At 33.7% G+C, this 12915-nt stretch overlaps 2 protein-coding genes across 2 annotated transcripts in view; one reads left to right on the forward strand and one right to left on the reverse strand.

Annotated features, from left to right (window-relative positions):
• Positions 1 to 12915, forward strand: part of LOC118735219 — a 167680-nt gene that overhangs the window by 17518 nt on the left and 137247 nt on the right. The window lies entirely within an intron of this gene.
• On the reverse strand, positions 11466 to 12217 carry LOC118735220. Its single transcript, XM_036464872.1, has 3 exons — positions 12084 to 12217; positions 11871 to 12027; positions 11466 to 11801 (listed from the first exon to the last, which is right to left on the reverse strand). The coding sequence occupies exons 1-3, from the start codon at positions 12094 to 12096 to the stop codon at positions 11570 to 11572; spliced, it is 402 nt and encodes a 133-aa protein (XP_036320765.1). The 5' UTR covers positions 12097 to 12217; the 3' UTR covers positions 11466 to 11569.

Consider the following 12915-nt stretch of genomic DNA (forward strand, 5'->3'; position numbering starts at 1 on the left):
CATTTCGCCATACACCATGCAAACATGACTCGTTCAAGCAAAGAATTATAGTTTTCTTCCGGTTCACAATATAAAATGGTTTGATTTTCTTCGATTTAACTCTCTTGCGTCCTCATTTTGTAAAAATTCCGTTGCGAATGAGGCGATTCTATCAGACCCAACATAAGCAGTTTGATCAAACGTCAACATGGCGGCCAGAACATCAAAAAATTTTGATTTTTGTTCACATTTCCCTCAAACGGCTGGTCAAATCTTCAAACACCGCCATACACAACATAAATAGCTTTAAGGAAAGGAATATTTCGCTTGGTTTTTTAAGCAGCTTATGTGGTATTTTTCGCTCTTAAGCATATCTGCATTTGCTGCTATATATTCAAAATGTGATCGATAATTTTTTCATTCCATTGTTACATTTTCAACTTATTTTGAACTTGCAAAATCTCGGTAACGAATGGAGAGAACACGCATTGTTCGATCATAAGGATATTCATTCTGATTCTTCATTAGATCCAGAAAAGTAAAGCAAACAAGTTTTTGAATTGAAAGAATTCTTCAGGTTCATATACATAAGTTTCCCAAATAAAAAAAAACTATCTGCATTACTAATATAGCACTTTCCTAATTCTTTAGTGTCAGAAGAATTGTATTGAATTTTCAGGTTTATTCTACGATTCAATAATAGAAAGGTTTTGTAATAAAACAATCTTCTCGCTTTCATATAAAATCGGCTCCTTTACTAGTGCAGAATGTTGCTCACTCCACAGTTTCTAGTTATATTAGTAGTAAAACCTAAACTTCTTCATACTACATAAATATATGTTGGCATCACCTTCGTTTGCGTAATTTTCTGGAACAAGTCTAGAATTGCGAAAAGGTCCCTATAAAAAGCCAAAATTGTGGATTGATAGAACTTTTTACGCTGATTTCAACCATACCAAATTTATTGGACGCAGGTAAAAAATGAAGAAGGTATAAGAGGTTTATTTGCTTTGTTTATTTATATTTTTTATTATCACTAAATTCACAAATAAAGAATGTACACGAAAAAAACTGGTCACAGTTAAAACGTTCTAAAACATAAATATATTAATGGAATTCAACGATATTTACATATATTTACATCTAAACTTAGTTTTATTGAAATTCGTAAAAAAAAGAGTTAATTCTCCTTGTAATAAGCAAACGATCGCAATTTTGGCTTTATGTCCTTCATTAACACTTGCACAGAAGTTTCAGTGATTTCCTTGGAAACCAGCTGCCATTTATTTTTGAATTGTTGTGCGTTTTTTACAGCTTTGTGGGTCTTAAGAAGTTTGGATTTCATAACGGCCCAGTAGGTTTCGATCGGCCGATGCTCTGGACAATTAGGTGGATTCACCTCTTTTGCTACAAAATACACTTTGTTTCTATGTTACCATCCTAAAGCCATTTTTCCGTAATGACATATCGCGAGATCAGGACAAAAAAGCACTGGATCTTTATGAAGCCGTATAAGAGGTAAAAGTCGCTTTTGCAGACACTCCTTAACATAAATTTCTTGGTTAATTGTACCAGTGCTTACAAAAGGATCACTTTTGAAGCCGCATTGGCAAATTGCCTGCCAAATGAGAAACTTTTTGGGAAATTTGTCAAACTTTTTGTTTTTATATTTATCTGCAACATTGCCTCTTTTATTTGCAGTGTGAAATTCGCGGCCCCGGACTTGTTTAAAATCGGCTTTTACGTACGATTCGTCATCCATAACAATACAGCCAAATTTTTGTATGAGACTGTCGTACAATTTCCGAGCACGTTGTTTCGCCAACAAATTTTGCTTACCGTTGCGATTAGGTGCTACATTCACTTTGTAAGAACGTAGTCCTGCTGTTTTGCATACTTTTTGTATATAAATACGAAGACGACATGTTTAATTTTTTGCCGACATCTCTTACCGAAAGTCCAGGATTTTTCTTAAAAGCAGATGACACTTCCTTTGCCTTAATTTCGCAAGAAAATCCTTTTTTTTCTGCCACTACCAGGGTTCGTTTTTAAAGATAAACATTCATTGTATTTTTTAAGCACATAAGTAACGGTAGACTGTGGAAATTTTAGCTTTTTTGCGATGTCGTTATGGAACATGCTGGGATTTTCCAGCTTCTTGCGCAATATTAACTCGCGATCGATTCCTTTCTTGGTCCTCGTTTCTACACTGATTTTTGTTACTAAAAAGAAATGATTCAGTAAGGTGGAAAATGCTTCCAGCTTTTTAAGTGTCTACCGATTTTTATTTTAATGTTATGATTAACCGAGCTATGCTTGGTTATGTGCGACCAGTTTTTTTCGTGTACATTCTTTAAGTGTAATGAAGTAGTTATCTTATCTAAACCAATTTTTGTGATGCCGTACCTGAAGTTTAAAAAGGCTATTTTTTACATAGCTGTAGTTTTTATGAAGTAAGGAAACACTGAATTTAATTTTTTTTATGCATTTGAAAATGTATACACTACTCGCGAGTTTGATATGAAGTACATAATGAGCATGTTCATTTAAATTTGAAATAAACATATAAATATGAAGGATTTTTGGGTTTCAATTTAAATTAGTAAAATAGTAGTCGGAAATATTTATTGATAAATGCAGTTCTGTATGCTCTTCCTGAATTTGAAGTGATTTCTAGGGTGTCTCCGCTTTCTGCAATTGATACTTGGGTAATATTTTTAATGTAGTTAATTTTGCAGGTTTTAATTCAAAGTATAGGACTCACATGAGAAATTTCGTTCTTTGGCATTATTATGAAGCACAGAAACAGCGACAACTACATTTTTAGCTGGATCTAGGTCAACCCTCAACCTCTCGACAATTGAACGAAACTTAGGTTACATCTGTCCATTCAGGAACGTGTAGCAATGTGGCTCCTATTATATCTAAAATGAATCATTAGAAAATTCAATATTTCAGTAATCCTTTTTATAAATTCTACCTTTCTTCTTTGCTGTGGACGGATTTCTAACTGGACTAGTACACCGTTATATTCAGATTTGCTTTCCAACAAACGAGTTTTTAGCTAGCAGTTGTTCCAAATTCGAGCGTCACATCTGGAGCCACGTAACCTTGCAACGATGTAAAGAATCTTGCAATCTGCATCACAAATAATCTACGAAATGTGTGTACGTTATTGTCGCATTTGCTTATAACATTATGGTCTTTATGGTTAGTTACCTGAACATTTAGAGAATAGTACCCCCTCCTACTCAGAAAATAACCAGCCAAAGTTGGTCGCACATTTTTTGAAGGATATTTAATTCGCACGCGGGTGCAGTCGATGGCTCCGATCACGGCAGGAAACTGAGCTAGTCGGTAAAATTAGTTTTTTACCTCGCTCATTTCATTTCTACTTGGGAATCGAACAAAGCACGGCAGCAACATTGCAATCCTTCTACTTATTTCATTCATTATCCCTCCAACAGTATTCTGGGATAAACCGTGCAGATCAGTTATAATACAGTAATATTCATGAAATTTTATTTCGAAATTTTAATTACACTCTTTTAACATACGAACGTCACTTTAATGAACATTTCTTCCCAGAAATTTAAGAGTACAGAGTACGTGTGTACTCACCGTTACCGGGAGACCTCTATTATTTCTCCATATTTAAATCTCGAATAATGAATTCCACAGTGGCTTTGTCGAACCGATACCGAGAATAGATTTCGCTGTAGTCTAATTCAAACGGATATACTCTGTTTTTATACAGCGTGGCGACGAATAACTGTTACCCATGTTTTTTTGAGAAATAAAAGAGTCCTTTATAGATTTTGCGAAAAAGGTATTTTTTGGTTAATTTTCCACAGATTTTACTTTAGTTGTATTAATTAGTTTTTAAATTTTAATCCTTATTCACATTTGCCAGCAGTGTAAACTTTGAGAGAAAAGTTCATTTGGCACGCAGGTCCTCGTCAGTTAATTTATTCCATATCTTCTGTAACCATAGGCTAATTTTCTCCATTTTGAATCCCTTATACTCCCCCTTCTGTCCAACATAAGGTCTCATACTCAAAAATCGAATAGACTCGGAACTGGAGACTAGGACGTCCATTCATTCGACCAACCTTATACACTTTTTTTCTTTTTTGTACTTTTTTATACAAAGCCTAAGAAAAAATACATCTGAAAAAGACTTGCGTGCCAAATGAACTTTCCTCTCAAAGTTTACACTGCTGGCAAATGTAGATAATGATTAAAATTTAAAAACTAACTAATACAACTAAAGTAAAATCTGTGAAAAATTAACAATAAAATACTTTTTTCGCAAAATCTATAAAGGACCCTTTTGTTTCTCAAACAACAATTATTCGTCGCCACGCTGTAAATCTTTGGTCGCCTAAGTAATGTAGCCTCATCAATGATGCTGAAATCCCTTTCAATATTATCAAAATGGTTCATTTTCTCATTAAATTAACTTTTTTTCCGAAAAAACACAACTTTTGAGCGACGAAATGTAAATTTATCAGTATTTTGACAGTTTGCTAAATGGTTTAGTTATAGCTTTTCGTTGCTCTAACTTTAAAGCAGACTCTAAGCGAAAAAGCCGGCTCTAACTCGACTATGACTAAGATAAAGTATACATACATTAAGCATGCTCAAACTTATTTAGAGCCGACTTTAATTTGACTATGAATACGGGCCATTGATATGAAAAAACGAGTTTTGAAACGTGGGTCACAAAATATTGCAACAATGAAGCATTACGGGACGAAAACACTTTGAAGACGAGTTTTAAGATTGTGGGCTTTAAGCTGTTCGCACCGGCTGTTAGTGTTTTCGTTGACATTTCTTTCATCCTTTGTTTACAGTTTTACTACGAAAAAACAAAACCAAAATCTTTTTCTTTCATTTTCTTATCATTAGCAAGCTTTATATTTTAATTTGGGCAGCCAATTTGCAATAAATCCCAACTAGCATATTAGATATGATAAAATATGACTTCTACTTCGATAAATATATCTAAAAAACTAGTGAGGATACCAATTGGAATGAGTGGAATGTGAGTTTTCAAGCAGTTTTCAGCGAAAACTAGTTTTCGTTTGAAAGATTTTACATGGACGAAAACACAAGTTTTAGTTTCGAAAACCAGTTTCAGCAACGAAAACATGTTTTCGATGGCAGTCCGAACATGGTATAAGCATGCATATTAAGTTGTGTTCCTTTACAAATTATCCAGTAACTTGCCAGTAACTCCTCAGTAACTGAATTTCTGAGAATTCGCACTCATAGCACAAAAGTACAAGAACGCAAAACCAGTAATAATTTGCAAGTTTTACGAACAGCTGATTAATTTGTTGTTTATTCGCAGCTAGTTGCTAATAAAACAATGTATATTATATTTAAATGGGTTTATTTTTTCAATTTCAACTATAAAAACCTCATAAACATTTCTTTTATTAGTTTCAATTCCACCCAGCAACATGCGATCAGCTGTTTTTCTCGCTTGCAAGTTCTTACTAGCAAAAATTTATCCAGTAAAATCCAGTAAAAACTAGCCACTTCTCCTCAAAAAGAAATGTCACTTTGCGCTCTCAATTTCCCCTTTCTTACAAGTTTTTTGGATACAAGAACACCAAAACGTGATAGTTAGTACAAACTGGTACGAACTATCGCGTACAAGAACGCTACTATAAATAGTTAGATTTTCATCACATCTATACATATGTTTAATAAAATTGTAACAGGCCGATGTCTGTACATTACAGATATTAAAGCAAAATGAATATGGGGGTCTTTATTAGAGCAACAGAAGCAAAATGAACAATTTTAGAATTTTTGTGTGTCTGTCTGTCTGTTTGTCCGTACGCGCATCACTCGAAGACTATCGCATGTAATTGAATGCGATTTTCACTGATGTATTGCTATTTGTCTAACTTAAATTATAGGAAGAAAAAAATTATATAGTTGCCACCTGTTTGAAAGTTGCAGTTTTAGTAAATTGATAAGATAAAATAAATATGCAAAACGGCTGTCAACAGAAAAAGGTTTAAAAAGGCTTACAGCCGAAAATATTTTTGTTGAAGGTTGCCAGCTGTTGATTACTTGTTAAGAAAAATTGAATACCACAATATGGTTATCAAACTGAAGAGGTTTAGGAAAGTTTACTGCCGAAAATATGCTTGAAAAATTGTATTCAATTAAATTGATAAAAAAATGAAATATTGCAATTTGGGTATCAAACAGCACAAAAATACTTTTAAGGCGCAGTGAATCTCGCCGTGTATTTTCTAGTCTATACAGACATATAATAAAATTGTAACAGGCTGATGTCTGAACATTATAGATATTAAAGAAAAACTAATATTAGAGCAACAGAAGCCAAATCAACAGTGTTTAGAATTTGTGTCTGTCTGTCTGTTTATATTTCTCTCTGTATATTTGTACGCGCATCACTCGAAAACTAATGCATGGAATTGAATGCAGTTTCATTTGTGTATTGCTAGAAGTCTAACTTAAAATATAGAAAGAAAAAAATTAGAGAGTTGGCGCTTCTTCGAAAATTGTTGTTATGGAAATTAACAAGATAAAGTAAATATGGCAATATGGCTGTCAAAAGAAAGACGTTTAAGAAGGCCCACGGCCGAAAATATTTTTGTTGAAGGTTGCCACTTGTATGAAAATTTTAATTTAATTTAATTGATAAGGTAAGTTGAATATTGATATATGGGTATCCACCTGAATAGGTTTAGGAAAGTTTATTGGCGGGAATATATTTAATGAGGGTTTCCACCTGTTTGAAAAATTGTATTAAATTAAACTGATAAAATAAATGAAAAATGCAAAAATACTTTCAAGGAGCAGAAGAAATAAAACAAGTAATTTTTAGCAAAAAAAAAACCGACTTCAATTCTCATATAAAAAAATATATATATACATATATATATATATATCATGATCCACTGTTCGGATGTTAGTACGGGGCCACCTCTGAGACACTACTTTTCCGATGCAAAAAGAGTTATCGAAATCGGTTGACGTGCTCCAAAGTTATGCGGTAACATACATAAAAAAAAACAAAAAAAAATAAATATTCCGATGAACTGATAACCTCCTCCTTTTTTGGAAGTCGGTTAGAAATACACCAACCACGCGTGTTTGCTGAGCAGCGTTAATTGTTTTCTACCTCTTATTTTTGACGTTCTCTATTTACTAAAATTAATCGCTATATCAGGTTTGCGTAGTGAGAAGTTATCTTTTTAATACAGGATTATTTTATAGCTTGGATCTCAGAGGAGAAATTTTGTGTTGTTAATTACGTACTGTAGTTCAGCACGTGAAAGCAGATAATCTGGTCATAAGTAGGTCGCTACACAAAAAAAAAAACTAATACAGCAATAGATATTGTGAAATTTATAAAGGACAGCACAATCTACCGGATATCTGATCGGATATCCGAATCCAGCTCTTTTTTACTTGGTATCCGAAATCCGGTTATCCGGCACATCCCTAATTTTAAATCAAAAAGTTGTTGCAAAAATTTGCTAGAAAATCCGTTAGAATTATGTGCTTGCAATAGAAAAGAAGTTATGAAGAGTCAAATTGGCGTGACTCCTTTTTTGAAATTCTGATACTCGTGGCTTTTATAGTACACTGTGGCTGGTGCGTACCTAAAACTGTTATCTGACAACTTGCATAGTGTTCTGGAGCATAAAAGGAATCAATCTAAACGTGGCAGGCCTATGTGCTCTCATTAGAAGATAGTTAAAAACAAACAACTTATTTATAAGGTTACGATGCGTGCACCAAAGTAAAAATGCATATTTTATATTAGCACACCGTCTGCAATTTAAAAATTTAGCCAATCACGTGTGTGCTCTATTGTACAATATACTATTGAACTATGATCCTCGTGCACCACTTTTTTATTTGTTCACTAAAAAGTTACAGAGCGGAAAAGAAAGAATAAGAATAATATTTTTTTCCGTCAGGTTCTATATTAAATTCAATTAAAAAAATAAATTTTCATTAAATTGCTTTTATTAAACTGGCTTTTAAGGTATTTCGACAGGCAGTGGTTTGAGATTTACCACTGCACACATCAACCCTGGTATGTCCGAATGAAGCTTTAACGCATAATAATATTGGCAAATCACATCCATTAGGCCAATCGTAATACACGTAGGGATTCAAGTTTTGAGGAGTAACATCGATGTTTCGATGCATCGGAAAAATGAACATCGATGCTAAAATACATCGCCAGAAAAACATCGATATATCGATGGTTTCCGATGTTTCGAAATTTTATAGGAAAATTAATACTTTTCAATTCCAACTCTCTGTAATTCAATTATTGCTTTTATTTATTTACCATTCCTTCCCAATAAATAGATTAGAAATGCATGCCGTCGTAAGTTGGCTGGGTCTAAAGTTCCAAGGCCCAATTTCGTAGAAATTTCAACGGGATCCCGGTCCTTTTTTAAAGACTAAGTATGCATTTTTAATATCGAAAGATAAGAGTAAACTCAGAATTTCTGAATGTTCCTTCTAAAAGAATAAATATTAAAATTCATGGCCAGTCAAAAAATTTTAGGAGCATAATTCGATGTTAAAACATCGCTGAAACTCGCATCGATATATCGTATATTTATCGATTTTAGGAAATTGTAAACATCGATGGTAAACATCGAATTTCGAACGATATTATCGATGTTTCAAAAATAACGATGCATCGTTTGCATCCCTAAATACACGAGAGTTCGATATACTCAATGGTGCAACAGGTCGATTTAGTCTGACATTCACGGCACCTTTTCTCACTTGTCGATTTTTAGTAATAACTCGAGCTCAGCATCACCTCACATCTCTTTTTTGCAATTGGACTTCCTTTACTGTTTCCAATACATGTTTTGAATATTCGTCAAAACGGATCTTAAAAAAAGATTTTTAGTAATAACTCAACTCCAGCGCCAACTGGCGGGTTAAATTGTGAAACTAAACTATCCAGAGACTCACTCAAATACACACACACACACACAACTTTTTTGAAATTCCTCCAGCCATTTCGGATTTCGCTCACAAACATACCTACAGAAGAATTATATACACATTCAAAGATAAGGAAAAGTCACTTTGCCATGCCCTCTTTTCAAAGAGCCTACTTTTCTCCGTGAGTATGGGATTGATTTCATATACATAGTACCTCCATACCAAGTTCCAGTACTCTACCATGAACATTTCCAGAGATATACAGTGTGAGGTGCCACGCTCCTTTTCCAATAGCTCCAATTTCTCTCCATGAATATGTGACTGATTTGATATATTTTCGTACCAAGTTCTAAAATTTTACCATGAACGCTTCCACTACTTACTTAGTTAGGATTAGACATGGGTTAGCCAAGGATTAGAGACATGAGCCTGTTAAAATTAATAGGGGATTTAATTTTCTTAAATTTTGAGTTGCGTCGTTATTGCAGACGACCATCGGCATGTGAATTCATATATTTCGATAATGAAATAAATTCGAGCATAAATACGATTTTTAGTTAGATATACATATTATTTTTCCTGTTATCAATACATATTTTGAATCTGAGGATAATCGGACCATAAACCCGATTTTTAGTAATAACTCGACTCCAACGCCACCTGGAGGCTCTTTTTTTGCAATGGTATTGCTTTCCCTATTGTCAATACATATCTCGAATATGAGGCGAATCGGACCATAAACACGATTTTTAGTAATAACTCGACTCCTACGCCACCTGGCGGCTTTTTTTGCTGTGGTATTGTTTTTCCTATTATCAATACACATCTCAAATATGAGGCGAATCGGACCATAAATACGGGTTTTACTCGACTCCAGCGCCACCTAGCTGTTGTTTTAATAGTTATTCTGCTATTCGGATGGTATACAAATCCAAGAAACATATATCATAAAAATCGGTCCAGCCGTTCTTGAGTTATATATGGTGTAACTAACACGACTTTGTTTTATATATATAGATGTACATATTATACATATATGTATACATACTGACCACTTTACTAGAATATGTACACATATTCAGGGGCGGACCCAGCAGCAGTTCCTGGGGGGGGGAATTTTTTTTACATACATCGTGTACATAAATTTAAAAATCACCGCAGTTTAAAATTTTTAGAGTTTTGTTAGTTTTTAATTTCTTGAAGTTTCCCCTTTTTAATAACTTGAGTGGAATTCCAAAATTTTCTAAACTTTCAAAACTTTGTTAATTTGAGAAATTTTAGTAAGGCCCAATAATTCAATATAATGATGAATACTAGATTTCTAGAAATTTTTTATTTTTCAAAAATTTTGAGAATTGTAGAAACTAACAATTTTTTTTTAAGTGAAAGTGTCGAATATACAATATTGATCAAACGAAATTAAAAGTTTTCGAATGTTGAAAACATTTTAATATTTCGTCGTTTTTGAAAATTTAAAAAATTTTCGTAATTCTTGAAGATTAAACAAATTTTTGGACGTTGATGTTTTCAAAATTAACAAAAAAATTTAATTCTCAAACTTTGTTATATAATATCAAATTTTGAAAAGTCCAGAAAAGTGGAACAATTCTGGAATTTTTCAAAAATGGTAAAATCTCTTAGAATTCTAAGAATTTTCTATTTTTTACACACAAGTACATGAACATAAGAATTTTTCGACAATTTATGATGTTTAACATTTTTACGTTTTAGGATGGATTTTAGGATAAATAAAATTCCCAAAATTTTGGAAAATATAGAAAATTTTACCAAAATTTCTAGAATCTCCCGGATTTCGATAGTTGTTGAAATTTTGGAAATTATCCTAAAAATAAGAAATCTAAAGAAGTATAATAACATTATAAAATTCAAAATTTTGGAATTTTCGTTGTTTTCTGAACCTGCAAAAATATTCAAACTTGCTGTGACTTTCAACTGGGTAAAATAATACAAATTTGAAAAAATAACAAAAAAAGTAAAAATTGAAAATTAAGTGCATAATTTCAACATTTTGAAAATTCAGTGAATTCGAAAAACTGATAGGCCTACTTAAATAACATAATACATCGAGCTTAACACACAGCTAAAATTTCAAACTCAAGTGAAATTTGACACACTTTCCATGAATTAAAAAATTTCCCCAATTTCCCCTACCTGTGTCCGCCACTGTTAAAAACATTAGAAGGTAAAATCATTAATTTGTTTCTGACGTTTACAAACATTTTAAAATCATATAAAATTGAAAATAAGTAAATTAAATTGTTCACAATTGTTGTTGTTTGAGATTAAAAATGAGAATGTGTGTGTGAGCTTGAGTTCGAATTTTAAAGTTATATTGCTAGCAAAGTCAGACTGCCACTCAATGATTTTACCTTGTAATGTTTTTATCATGCATTACATTACATTCTTAAAAAGAATTATGGCTCCGTCTCCCTCTGCAGCGCCATCACAACGGCCGTTATGCGCTCCATAGTAATGGTTTGCTTTGTAGCGCTCATCTGCTTGGTTGATGCCTGCATCATCTTTGTGAAGTTATCAACAACGTCGTTTTCACCTGCCGCTTCAGGAGTTGTGCACGCCTGCTTGAACATCTCCACTCTCATAGAATAACTTGTCCATATCGTGTTCGTTGCCCCTCTTTTTTTACCCGCTTACGATTTGCTGACATGGAGCCTGACGGGGAGGGCGATAAATCGCTTTGACACAACTCTGGAACCGTAATAGGTGATGATGATAAATGCTGCGCACTTTGCTCCAAAATTGATGGCGATGGACTAAGATCCTGCGGCGATGGCGGCAAGGAATCGATAAGGTTTTTGCTCGTTCTACACCTGCAATTATGATTTTTTGCATTAAATATGCATCTTACTACCATCTTATACCATATTTAAAACGCTTACCTCCGTGGAATTATATGCTTTTTTAAAAACTGTAGCGAGTCCATTAATGGCCAAACTTTTTCGGCCGATGCTCCACTTCCAGATGGAGCATTGAGTCGTCGTATCTCCCTGGCGTACCTTTCCCTCAATGCCAACCACCTTCGCGAACACTGTTCATCTGCAAAAGAAAGTCCATAACCACAAAGCCCTACAATCCGTCACAGTTCCACTTACCTATACTGTCCATCTCCTTTGCTATGTGCCTCCATATATCATTTTTTCGCTCCAACAACTTATATCCAGCGCAGGATTTGTCAAAAAGCTCCCTGTTGGTGGATACGAGCTGAATCAGTTTTTCGTCATCTATCGCAACAATTTGAATTTGCAAATGTTTTGTTTTGATTTATATTTTTCTTCTCAGCTGTTTGGCAGTTCGCCGCCAGGGATGCCACATCAAAAAAATTCATGCAAACAAAATGTTTTGCGTTAATTTATTGTAAAGAAATACAAAAATGAACATATGGCAAAACCGATTCTCTCACCGTTCTAAATTTATGTAAGGCCGTAACTTAAGAATCTAAAACCTACAGGTTCTTAAGTTTCTTAGGTTAAGTTAGGTTTTAACTAACCGCCAACACAGATTCTCATATAACAGGTTGGCCAAAATATTAAGTTAAATTAAGTTAAGGAAATTAAGTCTAGACTAACTGAGCTTTTATAAGTAGCGTTCACTTGTGGTAGCTGTATTTGCAAGCACTGTACGCTATGCTCTGGTGTTCGTTCATCCCCCATTTTTAATGTGAGCAGGCTTAAAGCTCAGTTAGTCTAGACTTAATTTCCGTAACTTAACTTAATATTTTGGCCAACCTGTTATATGAGAAACTGTGTTGGCGGTTAGTTAAAGCTTAACTTACCGTAAGAAACCTAAGAACCTGTCGATTTTAGGTTCTTAAGTTACGCTCTTATAGAAATTGAGAGCGGTGAGAGAATCAGGCTTGCCTGACTCTCGTTTTTCTATTTCTTAAAAATTAATGAAAGCAAACATTTTTGTTTGCATGCATTTTTT

The sequence above is a fragment of the Rhagoletis pomonella genome, unplaced genomic scaffold (assembly GCF_013731165.1).
Source record: "Rhagoletis pomonella isolate Grant_MI unplaced genomic scaffold, Rhpom_1.0 Rhpom_scaffold_00003, whole genome shotgun sequence".
NCBI lineage: Eukaryota > Metazoa > Arthropoda > Insecta > Diptera > Tephritidae > Rhagoletis > Rhagoletis pomonella.

Excerpts from the sequence above, each read along its gene's own strand:
- LOC118735220 (XM_036464872.1), bottom strand. Across the intron at positions 11,802-11,870 it reads AAGCATATAATTCCACGGAG|GTGTAGAACGAGCAAAAACC; the intron begins GTAAGCGTTTTA and ends TCATAATTGCAG.